Source organism: Pogona vitticeps, chromosome 1 (genome assembly GCF_051106095.1).
Source record: "Pogona vitticeps strain Pit_001003342236 chromosome 1, PviZW2.1, whole genome shotgun sequence".
NCBI classification, from domain to species: domain Eukaryota; kingdom Metazoa; phylum Chordata; class Lepidosauria; order Squamata; family Agamidae; genus Pogona; species Pogona vitticeps.
This window is the reverse complement of record NC_135783.1, coordinates 220,709,163-220,732,788: the sequence shown is the minus strand read 5'-3', so window position 1 is coordinate 220,732,788 and position 23,626 is coordinate 220,709,163. Positions and strand designations below refer to the sequence as shown.

The 23,626-nt window shown below is 40.0% G+C and overlaps 1 protein-coding gene across 3 annotated transcripts in view; it reads left to right on the top strand.

Moving 5' to 3' along the window:
* The window catches only part of KYNU (kynureninase), a 139,134-nt gene that overhangs the window by 42,390 nt on the left and 73,118 nt on the right, over positions 1-23,626 (top strand). For all 3 annotated transcript variants that reach the window (XM_020784232.3, XM_072983830.2, XM_072983844.2), the window contains exons 4-7: positions 6,198-6,280; positions 13,802-13,863; positions 19,063-19,134; positions 21,776-21,850. In XM_020784232.3, coding sequence (XP_020639891.2) covers positions 6,198-6,280; positions 13,802-13,863; positions 19,063-19,134; positions 21,776-21,850 — 292 coding nt within the window. The remainder of the gene's footprint in view (positions 1-6,197; positions 6,281-13,801; positions 13,864-19,062; positions 19,135-21,775; positions 21,851-23,626) is intronic.

The following is a 23,626-nucleotide window of genomic DNA, read 5'->3' as shown; positions in this document are numbered from 1 at the left end:
GACCATTTTCCTCAGCCTGATCAGCAGATGTGACAGGTCCAGATTGAGTAGCCATGGCAACAGGCTCCTTCAGTGGCAAGGAGCTTTGCTCTGTCTGGACACAGAACACAGCTTTTGGCTTGGTTCCACTCGAATCATGAGGCAAATTTCCCTTTAGCTGCTTTAATTTCTCACACTCTGAGATTAGATGGCCCTTTCCTTGACAGAAATAACATTTTCTGCTGTACTTGGAGTCTTTCTCATCTGGTTTTGGTTTTCCCTCCAAAATCTGAGGTCTTGGTGGTTTCATGTCTGAGGGCTTCCCTTCAACATGGGCCCCTCCCCCTTGCTGGTTTTTCCCTGGTCCCTGAGAGTACCTGCTGTAGGTTTCTTTGGGCTTACCCACAGTTTTCCCCTCAGCACCTAAGGGCTTCCTTATTTGGTAAATAAAATCTGCGATCTCTGCCGCTTCTGCCACCGATTTAGGTTTCCTCTCCCTCACATGGAACTTTAGTTCCCCATGCAGGACTGAATAAAATTGTTCCAGCGCTATCAGGTCTTTGAGCTGCTGGAAGGTCTCTGTCCCCTCCTGAGACAGCCATTTCTCTAGCAACCTCACCAATTGGGCCCCCACTTGGGTAAAAGTCTGCTCTGGTTTTTTTGTGAGTGACCTGAATCTTTGCCTCAGCTGTTCCGCATTTATCCCATTTCGTTCAAACACCAGTTTTTTAAACTCAGCGAAGTCTTTCAGCAGTTCCACTGGCATCTCTGCATAGACTTCTGCCAGGCTGCCACTGATTAAAGATCGCATAATGGTCATCTTCTCAGTTTCCCTTACTGAGAAGTCTACAAATGCTCTTTCCACGAGGGAAAAGAACACCTCAGGGCAATCTCCCTTGTGGTACACAGGGAATTTCTTCAGGTCAGTTTTAGACAAGCTGCCTTCCCCATTCCCTGGGTTCCCCTCATTATTATTGTTCTGGATCATCATTTCTAATTTTCTTAACTCAAACGCCATCCTCTCTCTCTCCAATCTTTCTTCTCTTTCCATTCTCTCTCTCTCTCTTTCCATCCTCTCTCTCTCTCTTTCCATCACCCTCAGTTCATGCTGTTGGGCTAGGAGCATTTTCCTGAGTTCTGAGGTCAGTTCTCCCGTGCTCTCTTCCTGCACTGAGCCAAATTCCTCCTCAGAACCTTGGTCTCCCTGTGGTTCTCTCACTTGCCCCATTTCTGCCATCTGGCTTCTAGTCAAGGGCATAATTCCCCCAGAACAGGCTGCCTTCAAAAGTCAAGCCTCAAAATAAAACGACAACTTTTTTCCTTTTGCCTCAGAAACAGCCTTCTATAGACTGCTGCTGTTCCTTCAGCACCAACTTGCAACTGTTGCCAGGCAGAATCCACCCCCTCTGCTAGGCCTCTCAGCAGACAGGCTAGATCACTGTTACTTCACACAGCTTTGCCTCAGCCCTTTCCCGCCAAAACAGGTTGCCTCAGAGCTCCCTAATCTAGTCCCCCCAATCCGAGTGTGCACATTCTTCCACTAGCCTACCTCCCCGTGAGGTAAGCCTAGAAGATTACCTACGCGCCCTCAGATTGTCCCTGACTAGACCCCCCTTGCTCTGGGCACACTTGCCAAGGCTTTGCTGGACCACTGGACAACTGGACTAGTCGTATCCCACACGCTGGACACCAATCAATGTGGCAACCCCAGACCTACTGGAGTGTGCCACCATGTAGTTATGCTGCCACCAACCATTCCCTGTAAGGAGTCACACAGACAGGAATGGATTTTAATAAACAAAAGAACAAGGTTTATTAAAATAACAAACAGGGTAAATAAAAGAATCAGGTAAATAGGATAATGTAACGTGGCATAACCCCAATCACACACATACAACAGCTTGGTTCCCACTGAACCCTTTAAGGTAACGCACAGACCCTGAACCTATCAGTTCTGGCTACCTAAATAGAAACCTGAACCTATCAGGTATGTACTAACTGACACACAGTTGTACCCAGTCTGACACACAGACTCCAACTCCTCTTCTCCACACAAGCTCCAAATATATATACAGTACAGCTCCTCCCCCCTGATGTCCCGCCTTCCACTCCCCATAGGATGGAACTTTCCCTCCAAACCCATGACAGACAGGTACCATCAGTGCTGTATGTGACACCTTGTGAGTGTTCAGCAGCCAGAATCTTGTTACTTAGTGCAGCAAATCACTCTAGAGTAGACCCATTGAATCAATGGGGATTCTAGTGAGTCAAATCCTCCATGAGTTCAATTGATTCAAATGGGCCTAGTCTAACTTCAACCTAGCATGCTAAAGTAAGCTCCAATTAAAATAGCCCCTTTGGAATCAATGCTACTTACAGAGTAGTTGACTCACCAAATCCCGATTGATTAAATAGACACACTATAGGGCAATTCTTAAGAGGACAGAACAAGATGGGGGATCACCCTGGAAATCTCTGATGCTGAGGGGAATCTCCATGTATCTCCCTCTCTCTTTGTGTATGTTTGTGTGTGTTTGGATGGACTCTGGAGAGAAAGAGAGACAGGGTCTCTGAATTTATACTAGTTGTCACAAAATAATGAAAGCCACGGGCTGGGGCAGACTGATACTATAGAAAAAGGTAATTAATACTTTGTCCTCACTGCTGTATTATACTTTAAACATTTATATATAATTCTTCCATAAAGTATAATTTTTTTTGTTGTTCAGAAAAGTATCTGCCTTTCTTGATAACTTGGGAATTAGTTACGTAATAGTGGATTTGTACAGCACATTAGGTGAGGGAGGGCAACTTTTCCCAACTAAATTCAAAACTGCACGTTGTACGTATAAAAGAAAGGGGAGGGGGGAGTAGAAAATGATAGTATTTAGTACCATTTCATTCCACTGCCGATATAACCCATAGTTGGACAGTCTTTCATGACAGCAAATTCTCTCAGAACCTTTGGAGGATTCAGTACAGAAAACTCTTTTGATTACTCATCAAAGTCCTGCATTATCTCTAAGCATTTCCATGGTCTCAAACGAAAAAAAAAAGGACTAGGCAAAAAGTAGTTCTGCGGAATTCATTCTCCAGTTCCAATAACTGTTCATTTTATTCTCTGCAAAGGTTATAGTGTGCTTCAATTACTATCTATGCTTTATGTAGTTTGTAAGCAGGAATTAAGTTTCATTTGCTTTCCCTTTGTCCTACAGCAAATCATATTTTTGGTGCCCATGTCTTTTAATAGGACAGAATGTTTTAATATAAAGAGCAGGTGACCGTGTACAGCTAAGGTTGCAAGGAAGGGAGGGGATGTAAAGGACTGTAGAAGCATAACATATGAGAAAAATCCAACTTTTAAAATGCATTGACATATTAATATTAAAATCAATAATATAAAAGGATATATTTTATCACTGCTGGTGGTGGTGGCACAGCAACTTAACCATTTGTGGAACGTTGCCAAAATATGAATATCAAGTGTCTGTGGTCAAAATCCTGCTAACTTATGCACACATAAATCATCACCTAGACTCTGAACGACCTACAATAAACTCATAGCATTAAAAAGAAAGTGAAGCAGCTTCCAAAATATTGAACATAACCTCGGACTAAAACCGTTGTGAAAGTAAGAATTCCTTAAATTCGCATGGAAAAGACTTTAATATAGGATCAGGCGTATCTCCTTAGGATAGGTCATACATTAAAACTGATGTGCCAGTAGTGAAAACCCTTATCCATTGTTTCTTGCATAACACATTTTCAATAAAATATTGGAGAAAAATGTTTCAGTAAATCTCAAAACATGGAACACCTGTTACAGGATATGGTGTTCTTTCAAGTGTTTTGGGTTCTAAGCTATTTAGGGATTTGAACATAAGTTGTATCACCTTCAGTTGATGTGCTATATAGTGCAAATGGTTCAGGGTAACCACTAGAAATGGGGATGACTCACGAAGCTGCCCCCATGAGCTGACAAAGCACAAATTTATTTGTCAATTCATGGGGTTTACTAAAAAAAACCCTGACCCCCTCACATCACCACCGCCCTCAGCCATCCTCGCTGATGCCACCCCACCACCCCGATGTCCCCCACCATAATTGTCACCACCACCGTCTTCAGCTGGCCTCCTCAGCCACGGCCTGTAGAAAGGGACACTGGCGCTTTTTGCAAAGTTGCCAGCTGTGGCTTCATTTAGTGTAGGGAATCTGCAGTTCCCATCTTTGCAAAGGGCAGCCTGGACTCCCTTTGCAAAGGGCAGCCAGTGTCCCTTTTTACAGGCCATGGCTGCAGAGGCCTGCTAGAGATGGCAGCAATTATGGTTGGGGGCATTGACGGGTGGTGGTGGGAGGTGGCATGGCAGGGGGTTGGTGGTGTGGTGGTGGTGTGGAAGTGGCTAAGGTGAGGAGAGGAAAGAGGTAGGGGATAGGCTGTGGGCATGGGTGGCTGCCTATTGGCTCGCTGATCAGCTGATTGGCGGGCCAGTAGACAGAATGGGAAAGCTATAGGAAGAGAGCCTTCCCTCTCTTCGTATAGGGGACAAATAAAAATGGGAAAATATTTGCGCCTTCATATTTGCGGGGGTCTCTGGAACTCACGAATATGGAGGGACAAATGTTTAATGAATCAGTGATTTCTGATGAATATCATGATCCAGTTTTTAATTTGTCCCCATGTTTATTAAGCACTGGTTGCCAGTCCCAGTCTTGTATAATGACAGACATGTTTTATGGGGAAGAATTTTTAATTGTGTGGTGTCTATCTCCCCAAGCCTAAAGCTCACTCCCAGGTTATTATAAACTGTTAGGGTCTTAAGTAGACTAATTCCCCTCCTTCCCTTAATTTTCCCTGTTTCTCTCTCCCCATCCCATCTCTCAGCTGACATTTTCAGCATTTGATGACTCAGCTTTCATCACCCATATGCTTAATTGCTTCTTCTCCTTGTTCTTATCTTACTGGAGGTTGGATGTCACCATTGCTATTCTGACCTTGGATATGGCAGCTCTAAATAATGATGTTGTGCCATATCCGAAGCAGTCTCTAAGACCTTAATTGCTAGAGTTATACAATGTGAATGATTGCCAGTTTTTCCCCTTCCTGGAGCTCCTATCTCAGGTTTCAGTTTTTACTTTGGAATTTGGGAACTTTGGGCAATTAAGTAAGTTACGCTAGTTAGTTTTCATGCCTTTACATCCTGGAAGTTTTTCTTTCTATAGGGCTTGGGAATTCACAGTGCCATATTTATTTTTACTATTTACAAACATCAAATATAGGATTCACCTCTAGTACTATGAAGAAACCTAACACTACCTTATTTTTAACCTCTTTCCTTAATCTCTCCTTTTCCTTTCATGCTTTGCCCAACTGGAGCAGGGAAATGGAAAAATAAATTGGCCTGGGCCCAGGCTATCTGAAAGACTGTTACTCACTTTATGATTCTCCGTGGGTGTCAAGAGAGACTTTCTCTGTGTCCCACCACCTTCACAGGTGCGTTTGGTGGTGACATGGAAGAGGGCATTCTCTGTTGCTCCACCCCGACCCTAGAATTCCTTCCAACAAGAGACCAGTTTGACCCTATTTTAGCTGTCCTTCTGTAAGTGGGCAAAGGCCTTTTTCTTCAGGCAGGGTTTCCCTTAATGAGTGATTGTCCAGGAGAAGTTTTGCATAATTTGAATTCACTTTTTTTTAGCTTTAATATTGTGTTTTAATTGTGTAAGCCACTTTGGGTCCTTTCTTAGCAAAAAGGCATGGTAATACATACACACACACACACACACACACACACACACACACACACACACGCACGCACGCAGGCAGGCAGGCAGGCAGGCAGGCAGGCAGGCAGGCAGGCAGGCAGGCAGGCAGACAGGCAGACAGACATGCCAGGCTGTTAGAAGTTAGGCTACATTCTTTTCTCTTTGGCTCAATTGCACTTCTACACCTCATCTTGCCCTTGACCAATGCACCTATGTATTTTGGTTTCCCTTCTAGTAATGCATGAAGAAGGTAGCACATTGCAAACTATTCTTGGATTTTTGACCTGGCTTTGTCCATATATAACACACCTTATGTTGGACAACGATAGGTACATTGAATGTTTGCCAGAAAATATCCCATAACCATAGCATTCAGCAAGGAAGTGAACGTTGTGTTCTCATTGCTAAGAGCTATGCTGAAGATATATGTATGGATTTTGATCTGTTGTCTCTTTCAGAGGTGTTCATGGGCATTTCTATGGTAAACGTCCTTGGGCTTTAGCAGATGAATGCATCGTGGAACTTATGGCTGATATTGTGGGTAAGAAAAGATAATTTCTGATTTTTAAATTTTTTTATTTTATTTAGTCTTTGGAAGCCTTAAAAACAACGAGAACAACAGACCTTTAAATCATTAATTTTTTTCATCCAAAATGTACAAGAATTTTGTCTGTTCTGATGGTTTGGGAGGCAAAGTTGTGCTTTAAATCTTTTAAGTGAGAAGATTTAGTATCAATGGTAATGTATCACCAAATGTATATCACAGAACTAATTGTGCTGTTGAGTTCTAAGATCACCATGGTCTACCTGGTCTAACACATGAAGCCTAAGAAAACTTGGCACTCCCTACAAGTGTCTTTGAACATCACAATGAACAGTGATGATACCTTTTGTTTTCAAAGCAATGGTTGTCTGTTACATGAAAATAACTTTAATTGCTGTCAAGCAAGCCAAATGTTTACAAAAAATTAATAGTGCAGAATTTAATTAAAAGGAGGGCTGATAGTACCTGTCACACTGTCTAGAGAATTTACAGGGAAGGAAGAAAACTTAGGTTGTGCTATTTTTGACTAATTATGTCACAAACAATACTCATGAGATGACACTTCAGGAAATCACATCCCCTGAAAGCAGTCACAAAAACAATGGATCTGCTGTTCATGCTAAGGACTGGTATATTCTCAGCCATGAATCATTATAATATGGAAATATAATAGCCACTACAGTAGTAGTAGTACCTTGCAAGCATGCTGGCAAACCACCTGGAACAACTGACATACACACAAACGTTTTGTACAGTTGACTCACCCAGAAATCATATAACCATATCTGTCTGTCTAGATATATACAAATGGATGTCTTTATCTCTAGATACATAAGTATGATCATATAAAATCTTCCAAATACAAATCATGAGCTCAGCCACTGAGTTCCCATAATACTTCAGGTGTCTGGGCTTTGAACTACAGCCTCAGTGGAATGCCCAGTCCAACACTGATTTTTAAGGAAAAGAGGAAGTGATAGCTGATACCGTAGAAGCTGATACCTTCTATCTTAGAAGATTTGCCTTGGTTGTAGTGATTGTGTGATCATCTTCTTTATACACTTGTTGATTGTCTTCATCTTATGTTAGTATCTCCAGACATGCAAGTTCTGTCTGGCCTCATATCCTGTGAGTAATTCTTGGTCCTTGCCCCCTGGCATGGCCGCTGTAGATGAAAACACCTCAGTCTGAAAGAGAGAACAGTGGAGAAAAACTATTTGGAAATGCGTGGCTGTTTTCTAACGTTAGGGACGTGGTGGCGCTACGGGCTAAACCGCAGAAGCCTTTGTGTGCTGCAGGGTCAGAAGACCAGCAGTCATAAGATTGAATCCACGTGATGGAGTGAGCTCCCGTCACTTTGTCCCAGCTCCTCGCCAACCTAGCAGTTCGAAAGCATGCAAATGCGAGTAAATAAATAGGTACCACCTCGGTGGGAAGGTAAACAGCATTCCGTGTATAGCTGCGCTGGCCACGTGACAACGGAAACTGTCTTTGGACAAATGCTGGCTCTATGGCTTGGAAACGGGGATGAGCACCACCCCCTAGAATTGGACACAACTGACTAAATGTCAAAGGGAACCTTTACCTTTACCTTTCTAACACCTGGCTTTCTATCTTCCTCTTGGAAGGAAGTATCCATGCTTTACCTAGACTGGTGGACATCAGTGTGGTTTTCAAGATGTTCTTGGATGGCAGCCCCATCAAGTCTATGCAATGCAGCCAGTATTGAGAGATGATGGGAATCCAACATACTTGTAACTTTCCCATGTTTCCTGCACTAAGCAAGTCAAAGTTGCTCCATCTTTATGCTACTACATGCCATGTTTCAGGACTGGTGTTCCGCTCTTCATCAAAGAGTTCAGAAAAAGTCTGTTAATTCCACTCTCCATTTTCAAGTCAAATGGGGTCCAGAAAATAGCATTGCTGAATAGGAAGAAGGGAAGGCACACACACACACACACACACACACACACACACACACACACACACACACACACACACACGCACACACACACACACACAGAGAGAGAGAGAGAGAGAGAGAGAGAGAGAGATGCATAGCAACAAACAAAGCAATTACTGGCTGTGAATGCAACATGAGAAAATTTAATGTAAAATCTGCTAGACAGCCAATAAATCTTTTTTTCACACTTTGCTTTTTCCCTTGGTCAAAAAGAAAGGATCTAGTTATTTTTATATCTTGGACTCACATATATGGTTAAACACAGCATCATTTCTCAAGAAAAAGAAGAGTAAAATAAAAGTTTTTAAGCTTTTCTTTCGCTTCTCTGCTGTCTACAAAAAAGTGAGATAACCCCCCCTTTAAATCTAAAAGGAAGAGATAGGATCTGTAGAGGCATGATTAATTCGGCCTCACACACAGGGTGTCCTGTTGCTAGTGCCTCCCACCCAGTGTCCACTGCCTGCCTAGACTTCTTATACCCAGCACTGCATGATCTATATGGAGAAAGCTGTTTGTACTCTCTTGATTGGGGTGCCATATTTTAATCTCTCTATAAAAGAACCAATGAATAAAGATCCTCACATTGTTAACTTGTTTTCCTGTGTTTTGGGCAGTATTTCACAGCTTTGTTGCACACCAGAGGCTATTAAGCTTTCTGTTACGTTAGTGCTATCATGACCTTTTTTCCCCTCTCTGTACAGGTAATTTTCCCCCCTCAGTGGCTGTACAATTGAGTTGCAAAGTGTTACTTGGCAACCAGCTTCCAAGTCTTAGCAGGATTTTTATTATGGCAAATTTCACTTTATTGATTTTGCAGCATGTTAATGAGCTCGCTTTTTATTTTTTTCATAATGGGAACAAACTACCTTTTGAAGAATTCCAAATTGTGGTCCCATTATGACAGCAATCTCAACTGGGTAATGACTCCATCTTTTGCCTTCAGGTAAAAAGAGAAAATGCAGAGAGGACAAATACAAGACAAAGCACCATTAAAATACTCTCTGTTCACTGTAGTATTTAAGACTAATATGCATTCGCTCCAGGAGTATGCAGCAAAAGAAAGGCATTCCCTTCCTTTAGTAAGCATGGTGTGAGAAAATACACTTTTCTTTTTTAAAAAATACTATTTTGCTTTTAATGCTTATGGGGGAATAGGAACTGCTGATGTGTTTTTGCAAAAGAAAGAAAGAAAGAAAGAAAGAAAGAAAGAAAGAAAGAAAGAAAGAAAGAAAGAAAGAAAGAAAGAAAGAAAGATTTGTCTTGGAGGGACTTATTCGGGGATAAAATTAAAGCAGTAAATGGCTTTTCTTTTGACCATTTAAAGGTTTATGGCTCTGTAACATCTTGCTTATTGAATGAGTGTACAGTTCCTTGGTAAATGAAGGCCCGAAGAGTAAATGAGAAATGTGGAGTTATGGTCAATGAAAAACCAAACTCCAGCTTCCATGCTCCCCAAATTTCTCCATGTAGGGACAGAACAAGGAAGGAGATTCCCCCCTTTCTTCCCTCCCCCTCTACTGCTGCATTTTACAAATATGCTGCAAATTCGGCAGTATCATCTTCAGGTAGAAAAATATCAACTCTTTTGCTCATCCCACACAATTCTGCTTATCCTGTACTCTGGTGAAGAGAGCACAAATATCAAACTAAAGCTGTGGTCACACCAGCAAAATGTTTCTGAGTTACTCCTCATGAATTTCAACCCTTTTTAAAGTTCAGACGACACAAGGACATTATTGATTCTTTTGTTCCCCTCTGTGCTATCTCCACATCAAATCCAGCACACTGGGAGGCTACTACTCGACTTGTTCTGCATTGCAACCAACATCCCATTGAGTGTGTACTCCAAAACTGATTTATTTCCTATGCATCTGGTGTGTGGTCCCACCTCTCTCACATACTATCATTTGACTCCCTTAATTTTTAAAAAATTAATTTTCAAATGGGAATGTTGTCATATTGGCATACTTCTGTAAAGTATGAGGATCAGTCCCCCGACTGTATTTTGACCACCATTGCACTGCATGGTGTGTTCTCCTCCACAGAGGATAATGAAGCACAGAAATAGGAAGAAATGGCCCAGATCAGTACATGACTAGCAAGAGTCTTTTGCTGACACAGCAATGTACTCATAGATACATATAATGAGGTTCATAATTTTTTTATGTACTGATCTGGGCCATTTCTTCCTATAAATAAAAGGAGGGAATGGGGGCAGAGAAAGGAACAAGAAAAGAACAGGAACATGTCCCACTTCAGGGGTGTAGATGGATGTACCACATCTAATTCACCCCCCAAAAGAAGTAGAATGGTTAAAAAAATGTATGAATCTCTAACACAGACTATATGCCATGTGACCACGACATATGACTATACAGGAAGCAAAAGACATGAGAAAGAAGGGGCAGCCTGATTTGCAGATACTCTGGATGATAATGCTTATTTGACATGCCCAAACAAATTTTGGAGAAGGAAAATATGAGTGCTTTCAGGTGATGCCATTATTCCCCTCCCCCTCCTTTTTGCCCACATACATTTCAATCAATGACTTGGCTCCCATTGTACTAGGTGTCTATCTAGTTACAACAACAGCCTTTCCCAAAGTCACAGTGGAGGTACTGGATGGAGTATCACAACCCCCTCCTCCCCCAGCTTTCCATTATAAGGAAGATTGATCAGGTAGGACATATGGGGGTTTGTGCTGTCTGGGTTCTGTGGTGCTGAGTAATGAGATGGAGAGAGCAAACTTCATTTTTTTTGTCTACTGGAAACTTTTCTTTGAATATTGTAATAGATTAATTGGATCATAGAAGCGTCATTTCCGAAAGGCAGTGCAGGCTATGAAAGGTAACGATTTTCCTAAGGCACATATAAGGTTTGTTTTGTGGCCTCCAAAATCCAATAAAGAAAAGCTTTTAATAAATATATCATTTACAAGAGACCAAGACTTACATGACAAATGTGGTGTCATATTCAATATAAGATACTGGCACACATCTAAAGGTGAACTTCAGATTAACCATGTGTTTTTTGTTCTACGCCTTAAATGGAGAGGAAAAAGTAGTTCTATTTATGCTCTGGATAGACTTTGGAAGAAGGTGGGTCAGGTTAAGAAAAGACCAGAATTTGAGACTAATGCATAGCTACTTTATCCATACTAGGTCCAGAGTACTGGAGCTTATTTCATGGGTCATCAACTTTATAGGTAGAATTCAACAAATTTCTATGATCTTTGATGCAGTGTTAGTGTGCATAGTTGGAATGTGTTTCTACACACACTTTCAAAAAAAATGGAGAGAGGAACTGGAGAACAGTGAAAATGATATTTTTTAGTTTTAAAGGAATACACTTTTGTGGGAGACCATATCTTTTTTGATGGTTCATTTCTCCCATTCATTGTCCTAGAGAATTACCTACTAACAAGAGAAGTAAGCAAGGAGAAACAAAATAATGAATGCAAATCCTTCCCCAGCTCCTTTCCTCCTATGTGTTCAACTGAAATCCAGTCTCACCTTCTCCATGTTGACAGCATGTCTGAGACTGGTAGGAAACACTGCCAGTCCTCCTTTTGACTATTGATTGTTGGCCAGTTCACTATGTTTTCCTGTCAAACACAATGAGGCACAAATAATCTACACCATGATATCTTTTGCCATCCATTTGTGCTGAATTATATTGTCCATTCCCACAAAGTTGCCAGTTGCTTCCAGGCAGCACTCTTTGCATTGGAAAAGTCATAAGGTGGTTCGGGCCCTCCTGAACTATGAGGATAGGGAAGGCACCATGGTGACCCCATTTCAAGCCAGGACCTCATATCTGCAGGTTAGGTAAATGTATAGCTCGCCTACAGCAAAGCTCTATATTTTCCATTTATTAAACAGTGTTCCCACTATCTCCCATATATTACACCTTTTCGGTCTGATGATATTTCTTGCCCAGAAAATTCATGGTTATCCATGGTCATTGTATGGATTCCAAACATCTTTCCACAAGGTAGTGTCTTTGTTGTGGGGCATCATGCTCTCTCAAAATGTAGTAAACCTCAATATTTTGTCATTTGCTTCAAGTGTAGGGATTAAACACGTGGAACTGCCTATCCTCTGTTTCTACATAACTGGATTAAAAATGGCCATCAAGATGGGGGTCCGATATGCTATTCCACAGCACTTTCCATTGGCTACGTTGGCTAAGACTGATGGGAATGGCAGCCTAACAACACCTAGTGGGTCACAGATTGTTTCCTTCTGTTATACACAATGAGTGCACAAAGTGATACAGCGTCATGTTGTACAGTATATTACCTCATTGTGGATGAGAAAAGAATGAGTATTTGCCCCGATTTTTTTTCCTCTGCTTTCTTGTTTTAAAATTATCCACTATTCCTTGTTTTCTTTTCACATCCTGCCATTACCATTAATGTTTAATTAACCTCCTACTTCTAGCTGTTTTCTTGCTTCAAATGAATATCTTGATAGCTTCATGGAACAATGATTAAACTGCAGTATTGCAGCCAAAACTCAGCACACAACCCAGGTTCAGTCTCGGGTAGCCAACTTGAGGTTCACTCAGCCTTCCATCCTTCCAAGATTGGTAAATTGAGTACCCAGCTCACTGGAGAGAGGCAATGTTTAGCCTGCATAATTAAACTGTAAACTGCTCAGAGAATGCTTAAGCACTACAGGGCAATATATAAGCAGCACACTTTGCTTTGCTTTTAATGGAAGTGATATTTCAAGTTAGACGAAAATTAGAAACTTCTTAAAATGTTTACATGCCTTTCTGGTTCCTGTGAATATTTTCATCTAAACCCATGAGCTGAAGAATTTTTCTCTATGTTCTTCCATTTTAAATGTGAATGTTCATATATTTATTGTGTTACATTGATGAATGGGAAGTAGAGATGGAGAGAACTTGATCATTGCTAGCATATAAAAAAGCCAATTTGTTGTATCTGTGACTCCCTTTAAATGTTATTAGTTACACAAAGTCCACTATCCATAACAGAATATGATAGCATAATTCTGCCGTAACATCAGTTACTCTTCATAGTAATCTTATAAATGACTGCTAGGTTTTTGGAATAAAGATATGAATAGTTATTGGGCAAACTCTTCTTTTTTTAAAAAAATTAAAATACATTTTAGCTTGACACAAGAGTCAGCTTAAAAATAGATAATTGCTTCTAATGCCATTTAGGCCTTTGTATGGGAGACTTGTTTAATGACAAAAGTACACTGAATTTGGCCAAGGTGCTGATGATAACAACAAATTAATAGAGGGGTTTCAAGGGAGGAAATGTTGCTACTTCATTAGCTGTTTTATTTGCCACAACAGACTGGTAAAAATAAATATTTTCATGTTCAAATGATGCACTCAGCCAGTCAGGTTTTTTTTTTAAAAGAAATTGTCCATGGTGACACATCAACATGTATTTACCTTTTAGTGGTTAGGGAGACATTGACTGCAAACCAATGTCATATCGTTCTGCACATCAGTGGAACAGACTTTATGCATAACAAAAAGAAAAGTGAAACATCTGTGTTATTGCTTTTCAGGGGCTCATAAAGGAGAGATAGCATTAATGAATGGCTTGACAGTTAATCTACATCTCCTAATGGTAAGTTATCAGAATGTAACAGTTGCCTTGCTAGAACACACTATGGAATACCTTGTCTGGAATTCTGTTCCAAGGGAATTTAATGCCTTGAATTGCATAGGACATTATTTCTACATAAGTACTTGATATTCTGCACATTACTGTCTCCAAACAGGAAGAATCTATGATAGGTCTGCCTTCCATGAATTTGTGTAATCTGGGGAAAACAATATGCTGCTCCTGTGGCCCCCAGCTCTTCTCTGGCCCTTCTTTTTCCAGGAAAAAGAGACAGAGAGGGAGAGGGAGATTGGCAGCACCCAGATATCTCCAGGAATGATGACTCACTTTTTACATGGTTCAGAGCATCACCACCACCTGCACTGCTTAACACCCCACAATAGTGACATTTGGTACTTCTTATATAAGTGAGGTGGGCATCCACATTAGGATTTAGTCCAAACATCAGAGGAGATAATCAACATGCTGAGCCCTATCCCCAAAATAGAGAGTCTCTTGAATATTACCTTTAACATTCAGTCTGAAATCCTGAGTGTATTAACTAGGCAGCTTCAGCACCTTGGATAGCTGCTTTATAACTCAGATTATAACCTAAGAGTATTCCCTGATATGAGAGCCTCCACTGCCCCCAAATATCTGCCTTAATTTTTCAAAAATGGAGGAAAGCTTCAGCCACTTTTGTGTTTGGGGGGGATTTGGGACAGCCAGTGTATTTCCCCACCATTCATAATTAAGGATTACTTTAGTCCAAACCTAAAAGAACATAAAAACCTAATAATGGTTGTCCAAGAAACCCTTCGAGCCTGAGCTTTTTAGATAATCAAATCTGCATTGCCAATTTTTAAACATTTTGAGATGCAGACTCCCATTTCTACTTTTATAAATAAATATACTCATAGAAACATTTTTACTGGAGATTGAAATGATTATTCCTTCCTTCTCTTTCTGTCGAGCATTTTGGTAACATATCTTACTTAGGAGCAAGACTCCATACAGAGTTCTATAAATAGAAAGTATAAAATACAAATATTACCATTATAAATAGTTTGAGCAAACTCCTTAAGGAAAGGACATTACACGTCAGTCACTGAAAGGTAAGGTTTAGGGCCATTCTTCAGGAGAGGCATATACACATTACTTGCTTCTTAGGTTTCTACACACATTTTCAAAATGACATTTTGATTGCTACCCTGACATTTCCTCAAAAACTATTACAGTTCACAGACACTTGTTTGCCAAAAGAGAGTATGAAACTATTTCGTTCAAATTTCTAGATGTGAAGAGGGCGGGCAGGGGATGAACTTACTCTGTGGAGATATAGAATACCAACCTATCTTATATGGACACCTTGAAGCTTTCCACACAGATACGTTTCATAAAGGAACATTATAATAATCACACACTGACAACAATATCCAAAGGGGTGGCATCTAGAGGTTGCAAGCTCCAGTAGCAGCCACACTAACAAATGCGGTAAGAAGAAAAAGGGGTGAGGTAGAAAGTATTTTAATACCATTCTACCAAATAGGTTGTTTTGTGTCTGGTCTCTGTGTGTTTATTAATTTCATTGTATGGGTATACTGTGTATATACTTACAATGACAATCAATCAATCAATCAATCAATCAATCAATCAATCAATCAATCAATCAATCAATCAATCAATCAATAGGAAAGATACATGGGAACAGGAATCAATTCAAAGTTCTGTGAATGGGTTTGGCAATGAGCTGAGGCACTTACTACTACTGTTAGTATCACTACTACTACTATAATTAGATTACCTAATCTAATCTCTTAGTCTATCTGCCTAAAAGGGCCACAGAACATTCCATCAGGCATAAGCAGAAAAACAATTAATTCTTAACTGTGACATAGAAAGCAAAGCATGTTCATCTGTCTCTGAGCAGCTCTGACAGAGCGCAAGCTTAACGATATGCTAGCTCTAATGGGTTTGCAAATGGGCAGAAGTGTGCTGGCACAGCTTGACCCTGTGCTGTTTGATCTTGGAGATCTGTGGGCAGAAGATCTGCTTTAAAAATATAATAATGGATCATGTTAGTGATTGTCCAAGAAACCCTTTTAAATTTACTCATCAGAGCCTTGGCTTATAAATAAATATGCTCATAGAAATATATTCACTGATATGGAAATAATTTATTCCTTCCTTCTCTTATTGAGAACTTTGGTAACAGATCTTACTTACCTAAGTTCAGCCAGCAGAAAAGCCAAAAAGGGGCTGGAGAAAGCAGCAGATTTATACCAGCCCAACCCTTCTCTAGACCAAGGTCACAGTCATTATACTGTACTGCCACAAAAGTAGGCCAAAGGGAGGGAACTCCTAAGTAATTTCCAACCATCCTCAGCTGGGAAGGGCTTGGATTTAGCAGACTTTTAGCTGTCCTACTGTCAGCTCAGCTGGCCCTCCATCTATCTCTAGGAATGGGAGTAATGTAACATCGGGCAGGTGTGGACAATGGCAATTTTCATAATGACAGCTAGATAAAGTGGCCCCAAAAGAATGGGAAACTGCTACTGTCTGTCTGTCTGTCTGTCTGTTTAATTTCTATGCTTGTTTCTCCCAATTATAGGACCCATGGCAGTTCACAAATTATTAAAAGAGCAAACCATTTAAAAATACAATAAATGGTTACATAAAAATAATTAAATATATGAAAGTATTAAAATAATACTATAAGTTACAACTGTTAAAAAAACTAATCACTTCCCAGTTAGCTGCTAAATGTCTGCTTAAAAACTATGGTCTTCACCTGTCAAAGGAAGGACAAGAGGGAGGGCCCAATCTGACCTCCCAGAGGAGGGCATTCCACAACCTGGGAACAGCCATGAAGAAGGACCTCAGTTGTACCCCGCCAAATGTGCCTGAGGCTCCAATACTTTGGCCATCTCATGAGAAGAGAGGACTCCCTGGAAAAGACCCTGATGTTAGGAAAGTGTGAAGGCAAGAGGAGAAGGGGATGACAGAGTATGAGATGGTTGGACAGTGTCATCGAAGCTGCCAACATGAATTTGGCCCAACTCTGGGAGGCAATGGAAGACAGGAGGGCCTGACGTGCTCTGGTCCATGGGGTCACGAAGAGTCAGACATGACTTAACGACTAAACAACAAACATGTACCTGAGAGGGCAATAGGACTCTATTTATGCAGAGGACAGGGTTTCCTGGCACAAAAAGAAGTACTCTGTTGGTTCAATTTTTGCTGCAAAGAGAATTTTTAATTCCTGTCAGGTAGAAGAAAACAACAGCAACAATGGGCCAACCAGTCGTTTGCAACTTAAGACAAGTCTTTCCTTTGTAGGAAAGTGAGATATCATTCCCTTTTTCTATGCTGGCTCTTCTCTTGGAAGGTACAAAGGAATCAAACTCCCAACCTCTGGTTCAGTAACCAAACTCACTGAACTATCCAGCCAGGTAATTGCAAAGGTTTCTAAAAAGTATTTTTGTATACTATTTTATTTATCTATATTATTTATATGCCACCTTTCTCCTCAACTTCATTTGGCTTGCTGGATTGCTCAGTGGTTAGATATCTGAATGCAGAGCCAGAGGTTGGAAGTTCAATTCCCCATTGTGCCTCCTACGAGTAGAGCCAGCCTGTGTGGCCTTGGACAAGCTGCACAGTCCCAGGACATCCCCCAGAAGAAGGAAAGGGTCACTATAAGTCACAATCAACTTGATCAAACAACAACAACAACATCATCATCATCATCATCATCATCATCATCATCATCATCATCATCATTCTACTACATTTACATATAGGAGAATACAGAGTGTTGGAGCATATTAAGTCCATGATTCGTTTTCATTCACTGATGTAAAGGATTTTAATTCACTATTTTTTTAAAACAGTTATTGTGTACATTCTTATTGTGTACACAAAATTTAAAGATATTGTGTGACACACTATTTCTCCTTTCTATCAAAAGCCAAGGAACATATTTCCATTCTGGATTAGTGTCGGTGTCAGTAATGGACAGGACAAGGACAAATAAACTGAAACTTAATCCAGACAAGATGAAGGTGCTCGTGGTTAGTCAAAATGCAGAACAAGGAATATGGATTCAGCCTGTACTGGATGGAGTTACCCATCTTCTGAAAATACAGATGCACAGCTTGGCTATACTTCTGGATTTCTCTATGAATCTGAATGTCCAAGTGTTGGCAGTGGTCAGGACTGCTTTTGGACAGTTAAAACTAGTGTGCCAGCTGCACCCATTCCTGGAGAGGTCATAGAATCATAAAATCATAGAATAATTTTGTTGGAAGGGACCTACAAGGCCATGAGGTCCAATGCCCTTCTCAATGCATGAATTCAAATCAAAGCACAACTGACACATGGTTGTTCAATTTTATCTTAAATGCCTCCAGCACTGGAGCGCTCATCACCTCTTTAACAACCCAGAGTAGACCTTTGGTCTAGATGGGTGGGATAGAAATCCAATAAATAAATAAATAAATAAATAAATAAATAAATAAATAAATAAATAAATAAATAAATAAATAAATAAATAAATAAATAAATAAATAAATAAATAAATAAAATAAGGTAATAGATTGCTTTGTCATATTGTCTGTCCTAGCTCACAGTGACACATGATTTTGTTACATTTCAGATGAATTACTATAACATGCTCTACAGTACATGAGGCTGCCTTTGAAAATTACTTGGAAACTTTTGTTGTTGTTTAGTCATTATGTCCAACTCTTTGTGACCCCATGGACCAGAGCACGCCAGGTCCTCATGTCTTCCACTGCCTCTCAAAGACCTCACCTCCCTCTACGAGCCAGCCCATGCATTAAAATAATCATTTTCTATTTATTTATTTATTTATTTATTTATTTATTTATTTATTATTGTGAGTTGAGAGTAAAGTAACCACATTTGGTGAAATACAACCTATGTTTCACATCCTGGGCGAGTCACTTTTGTAAAAAAATTGGAATTAATTTGGGATCATAAAGTCTTTCTTTTCATTCTTGCAAGTACTTTTGGATAATCAAAAGAAAGATGCCAATTACACTGTGTAATGTGAAAGCATATGATGGTCTCTGGAACTGCATGTTGTTTCTTACTGAAGCAGTTGATTGCCAGACTGTACGGCATTCACATGACACTTCTTAAATGTCAATTATTATCAATTCTCAGTGGGCTAACAAAAACTTCATTTTATTTCTACAGTTATCATTTTTTAAGCCTACACCAGATCGCCATAAAATCCTCCTGGAAGCCAAAGCGTTTCCCTCTGACCATGTAAGTAATTAGTATTGCATCATTTTTGTGTTTTAAGTTGCTGTGCCTTTCAAAGACATACTATCAGTATTACCTGATTACCTAGCTGCTGATTCTATATATATATATAGAATTCTATATATATATATTTCTTCTTTAATGCTTTGTTTATATATATATATATAAACAAAGCATTAAAGAAGAAAAAGGAACCTAGTCATGTACTTCTGAGCTTGGCATATTTTACTGATCAGGCCTTTATTCCTTTGTCCAAATAAAAATCTTGCAGAAGGAAAGGCTGAATGGCCACATTGATTGATTAGTCCTTTTAAAGACTCTGAGCAAGCTGTTGGCCTAAATCAACAACAGGTTGTAAATGTTTTATTAATTCTTGTTGCTCTTTTACTTTATGAAACCCAATCAATACAAAGCTCACAACATTAACAGTTTTATATCCCTAGATAGATAGGGAAATGGTTGTAGATGGTGCTTTAGATTACTAATTCAAACATCATTTTTGTGGTATAAAATGAAACAATAGGCCATGCATCATGGATTGCAGCAAATTAATCTTCAGATTTGTGACTCACTGCTACTTTATCAAACTCAGTAAACACTTAGAAATTGATGAGAAATTTGATCTCTGAGGCACTATAAAGCCCCTCCAAATGCAGCTCACATAAGGTGCAATTCAGAGTCTTCATGTCTATCAGCCAATATGCCTCTTTGGGGAAAATATTCTCACATTTTCTCAACAAATACAAATAAGTTGCATGTTGTAGGGAAAATGCGTTTCACTCAGTTTAGGGTGCTGTGAGGAATACAATGGTATGTACTACAGCCATGAACATCATGACTGGTTGTGATGTGTGATGCAAGCACCATACACCACAACCTAATACCACATTGCAGCACTGTGCTTAGTCTGTAAAGAGGAAAGCCATGGAACTGCCGGAACAAATTGAATCCCTTGGCATCCTTTGTTCTGAGGGAGGAGTGTCAGGGGCAAAGTGAAGCAATACTCCCTGAGATCATGGTCCACCTTCAGTGAGATGCCCTTCCCATCTGGCAGTCTCAGATCTGTCATGGCTAGGGTCTGTATGAGAATGATGCAAACATGAGGGAAGGATAGATTATGTAGATCTCATTCATATAGCGGGCAAACCCTCCCCCACATGGCAGTGAGCTGGAAAGACCCTTTGATTTGCCAATCTACTTGGTTGTGTCAGTCACAGGAAGTTTCTTGTCAAAAGCATTTGTCGTTTTTACACTTCCACATTTTCCAAGAGACTTCAGCTATAGCTTTAGCTGCAGTAAAACTGACTTGTTTTCTGCCTTGAGATAGGTCAATTTCCTCTCCTGTATCTTTTTGTGGACAAGTATTCCCCTTCTCACATGCTGGAGCATACATCACCCGGACTTTAAAAGGGAGTTGGCAGCATGCCTATATCCCTTCCATTATGTGAATCAAATATTGTCAGAACAGTTCTGCAGCTCTCAGTTTAAAGGCAACAGAGCAAAGCCCAAAATTTAGAGTGTGTCAGAGCACTGGCTCTGAATTTGATTCTCAAGGCTAGTCACCGCTTTCTTGGCCTTCCAGCTGGGAATATCAGAGTTTGATTAGTTACAACGTGTAGACAAGGATGCCTTGCTGTCAATGGAAAATATTTTTGCTCACATAAAATGGTGCATCCTGATTTTGCAGATCTATACTATAATGATTCCCAATCTAGAGAAAGGAGAGAGAGATAGCCCAGAAGACTAATATGCAGAAGACTTGCTACCAGCATTCCTCTTGGATTATTAATTATATAAGGCTGCCAAACACATATCAACTCAAGTTGGACTAGATGTACAGTACATAACTCCATTAAGTAGGCCAGGTTTATGTCCTTGGTCACCTAAAAAAAAAGGTTGAGTCCAGACCAAGGGCGTGCAACTGAGCTGGTTGAATTAGCCATCCACAGCGAGTCCTCTCTGAATATGACTCTCTACTTTTCTGAAGGTGCCAGAGTTGTTTCCCACTGAATGATGTACAAATTGGTGTGGGAACACCACCCACCAGGATCTAAATAAATAAATAAATAAATAAATAAATAAATAAATAAATAAACAAACCAACCAACCAACCAACCAACCAACCAACCAACCAACCAAGCACACGTAGTTTACCTTTTTAAAAAATGCCAAAAATGGATATTTGGAGAGGCTCCTTGTGGCCCATGGAATACAAATTTGCCCCTCAAACTCACCCCTGCCTTGTTTGCTGAGATTCTTTGTCCCACTAGCCCACTATCATCTACTGGAGCAGCATCTCCTCTTTGAACCTTTAGGAAGAGGCCTTGGACATTGCCTGCCATATAATCCTTTTTTTTAAACCTGGAGTTGCTGAGCATGGAACCTAAAAGAACCCTGTGTGCTACAAACCTAGAACAACTCTCTAGGCTTTCAACTCTTTTTCCTATTTTTTTTTAATAGGCAGAGGGGGAAATTGAAAACATTTTGCCGAAACATTTGTGAAACTGGAAACATATCATTTCCCCTACCTCCACATTGGTATGGGGACATAAGCACCACTCCTCACAATGCTAAGTATTTGATATAAATGTTTTTGTGGTCTCCTCCATCTCCTCACTTGAAATGCTCAATCTTTTGTTTACAGTATGCTGTTGAGTCTCAACTCCAGTTTCATGGGCTCAGTACTGAGAAGAGCATGCTTATGATACAGCCGCGTGAGGTTTGTAAAACATCGCTTATATAAATACCTTCTGAAAAACAGATATTTGTATCATTGCATTTCCTTCATTGCAGATTATTCTAAGGAAGCTGGTCTAAATGGCTGAGATGAAAATAAAACAATTTAAAGGGGGGGTAGTCGTGTGAAACTGTCATATATTGTAGCAAAAGCAAAGAGTCTCGTGACATCTTGAAAATTAAGACATTTTATTAGACATAATCTTCCATGAACTGAAGACGGAAACTATGATCCACAAAACCTTGTGCAAAATAAAGTTTGTTCATCTTTAAGGTGTCACAAGACTTTTGTTGCAAGAAATGTAAAGTGAAATTTAAAGAGGGGACACCTTTTTATTGCATCTCCTAAATCTGTCTTCCTAGTTGATATTCATCTCATAAAACAAGCACACTGAGGGCATGTCCTCAGGAAAGATTCCAACCATCCCTGTTCTGCTCAAAATAGGAAGTGAAAGATGTAATTGAAGGGAGACAGTGTTACATGACGTAGGATTTCCCAACAGTGACTCCATGTCTTCTTTGCACAGCCTAGAGAAAAAAAATGAGGAACCCCTAGTCCAAAGGATGGGCCAATCATCTAGCTTGTTCAGGCTTTGTGGGAATGCCTCCCTATTCTGGAGGGTGTGAGAGGAAGAATGACTGTGTCACAGCCTCAAGGAGTGTGTCTTGAGTCAATGACTGAGTCAGCTCCACTCCTCCCTTGACCTTCCCAGGTGAGGAAGAAAAAGTATAATCAGCTGCACATTTTGTAATAGTATACGGATATTTCATAATTTGGGATACTGCATGGAAAGAAGCCTGAACCTGATTAGAGGAGTCCCTAAAGCTCACTTCTACAGCTCTCTTCAGGTGTTACATTCATGGACAGACTCATCATCATGCTACGTCATTGCTTTCCATACATGTAAAGCAATTAATCTTTGGACATGTATGCCAAAGAAGGAGGATGTGAGAAGAAAGAGATTAAATCTGAATACAGCATGGTGCATATTAGTATAATGTTACTTAGACATGAGGAGTAGGCTAAGATGCCTGAGGCCATCTATTTGTTTATTTGTCTGCCATCAGTTCAGGATGATTGTTAACATGTGTTACTTCCAACACAGAGGAACTCCAGTTGGTTTGAAAGAGTTGGTTCTTATTATTTTTCTTTCTTGAACTGCTTTAATTATATGTTAACTTGTTAATTTCGATTATAATTGTTTCCATCTTAATTGGTACTGTTCTCTGTAGCAGTTTGCTGGCAGTTAATCAAGAAGTAACATAAGTAGAATCCCATTCCTTTAACAAGTTACATAAAGAAATCATAGTTTTGCGTTTACTACGAAGTTTTCATTTGAAAGACTGTACACTTTAGATCAGTGGTTCTTAACGTGGGTGATAATGCCCCCCAGGGGGCGATTTCATTTTTCAGGGGGGCGTTAGAACGAAAAGGGGCGGCGTGGGGGCGCTGGAGCAGAAGGGGGCGGTAGGGGGGCGCTGGAGCAAGCCAAACCTGTGAAGATGGCTGCAGCCTTTTTACAATGTGCATGAATATATATATTGTCCTCCAATCTTAATTTAGTTTCAGAGTTTTCGTCTTGAAATTTTTAGTTTCTGCATTGCGGTTTGTTTTTATGCCCTTTTTATATTTCTTTTTGCATCTTAAAATTCACTTGCAACTAAATCATTAAATGTTACTTTTGGGGGGCATTTCATTTTCTTGGAATTGAATTTTGTTTTCAGGGGTCATTGGATTTAAGTGTCTTAAGTAAGTAAG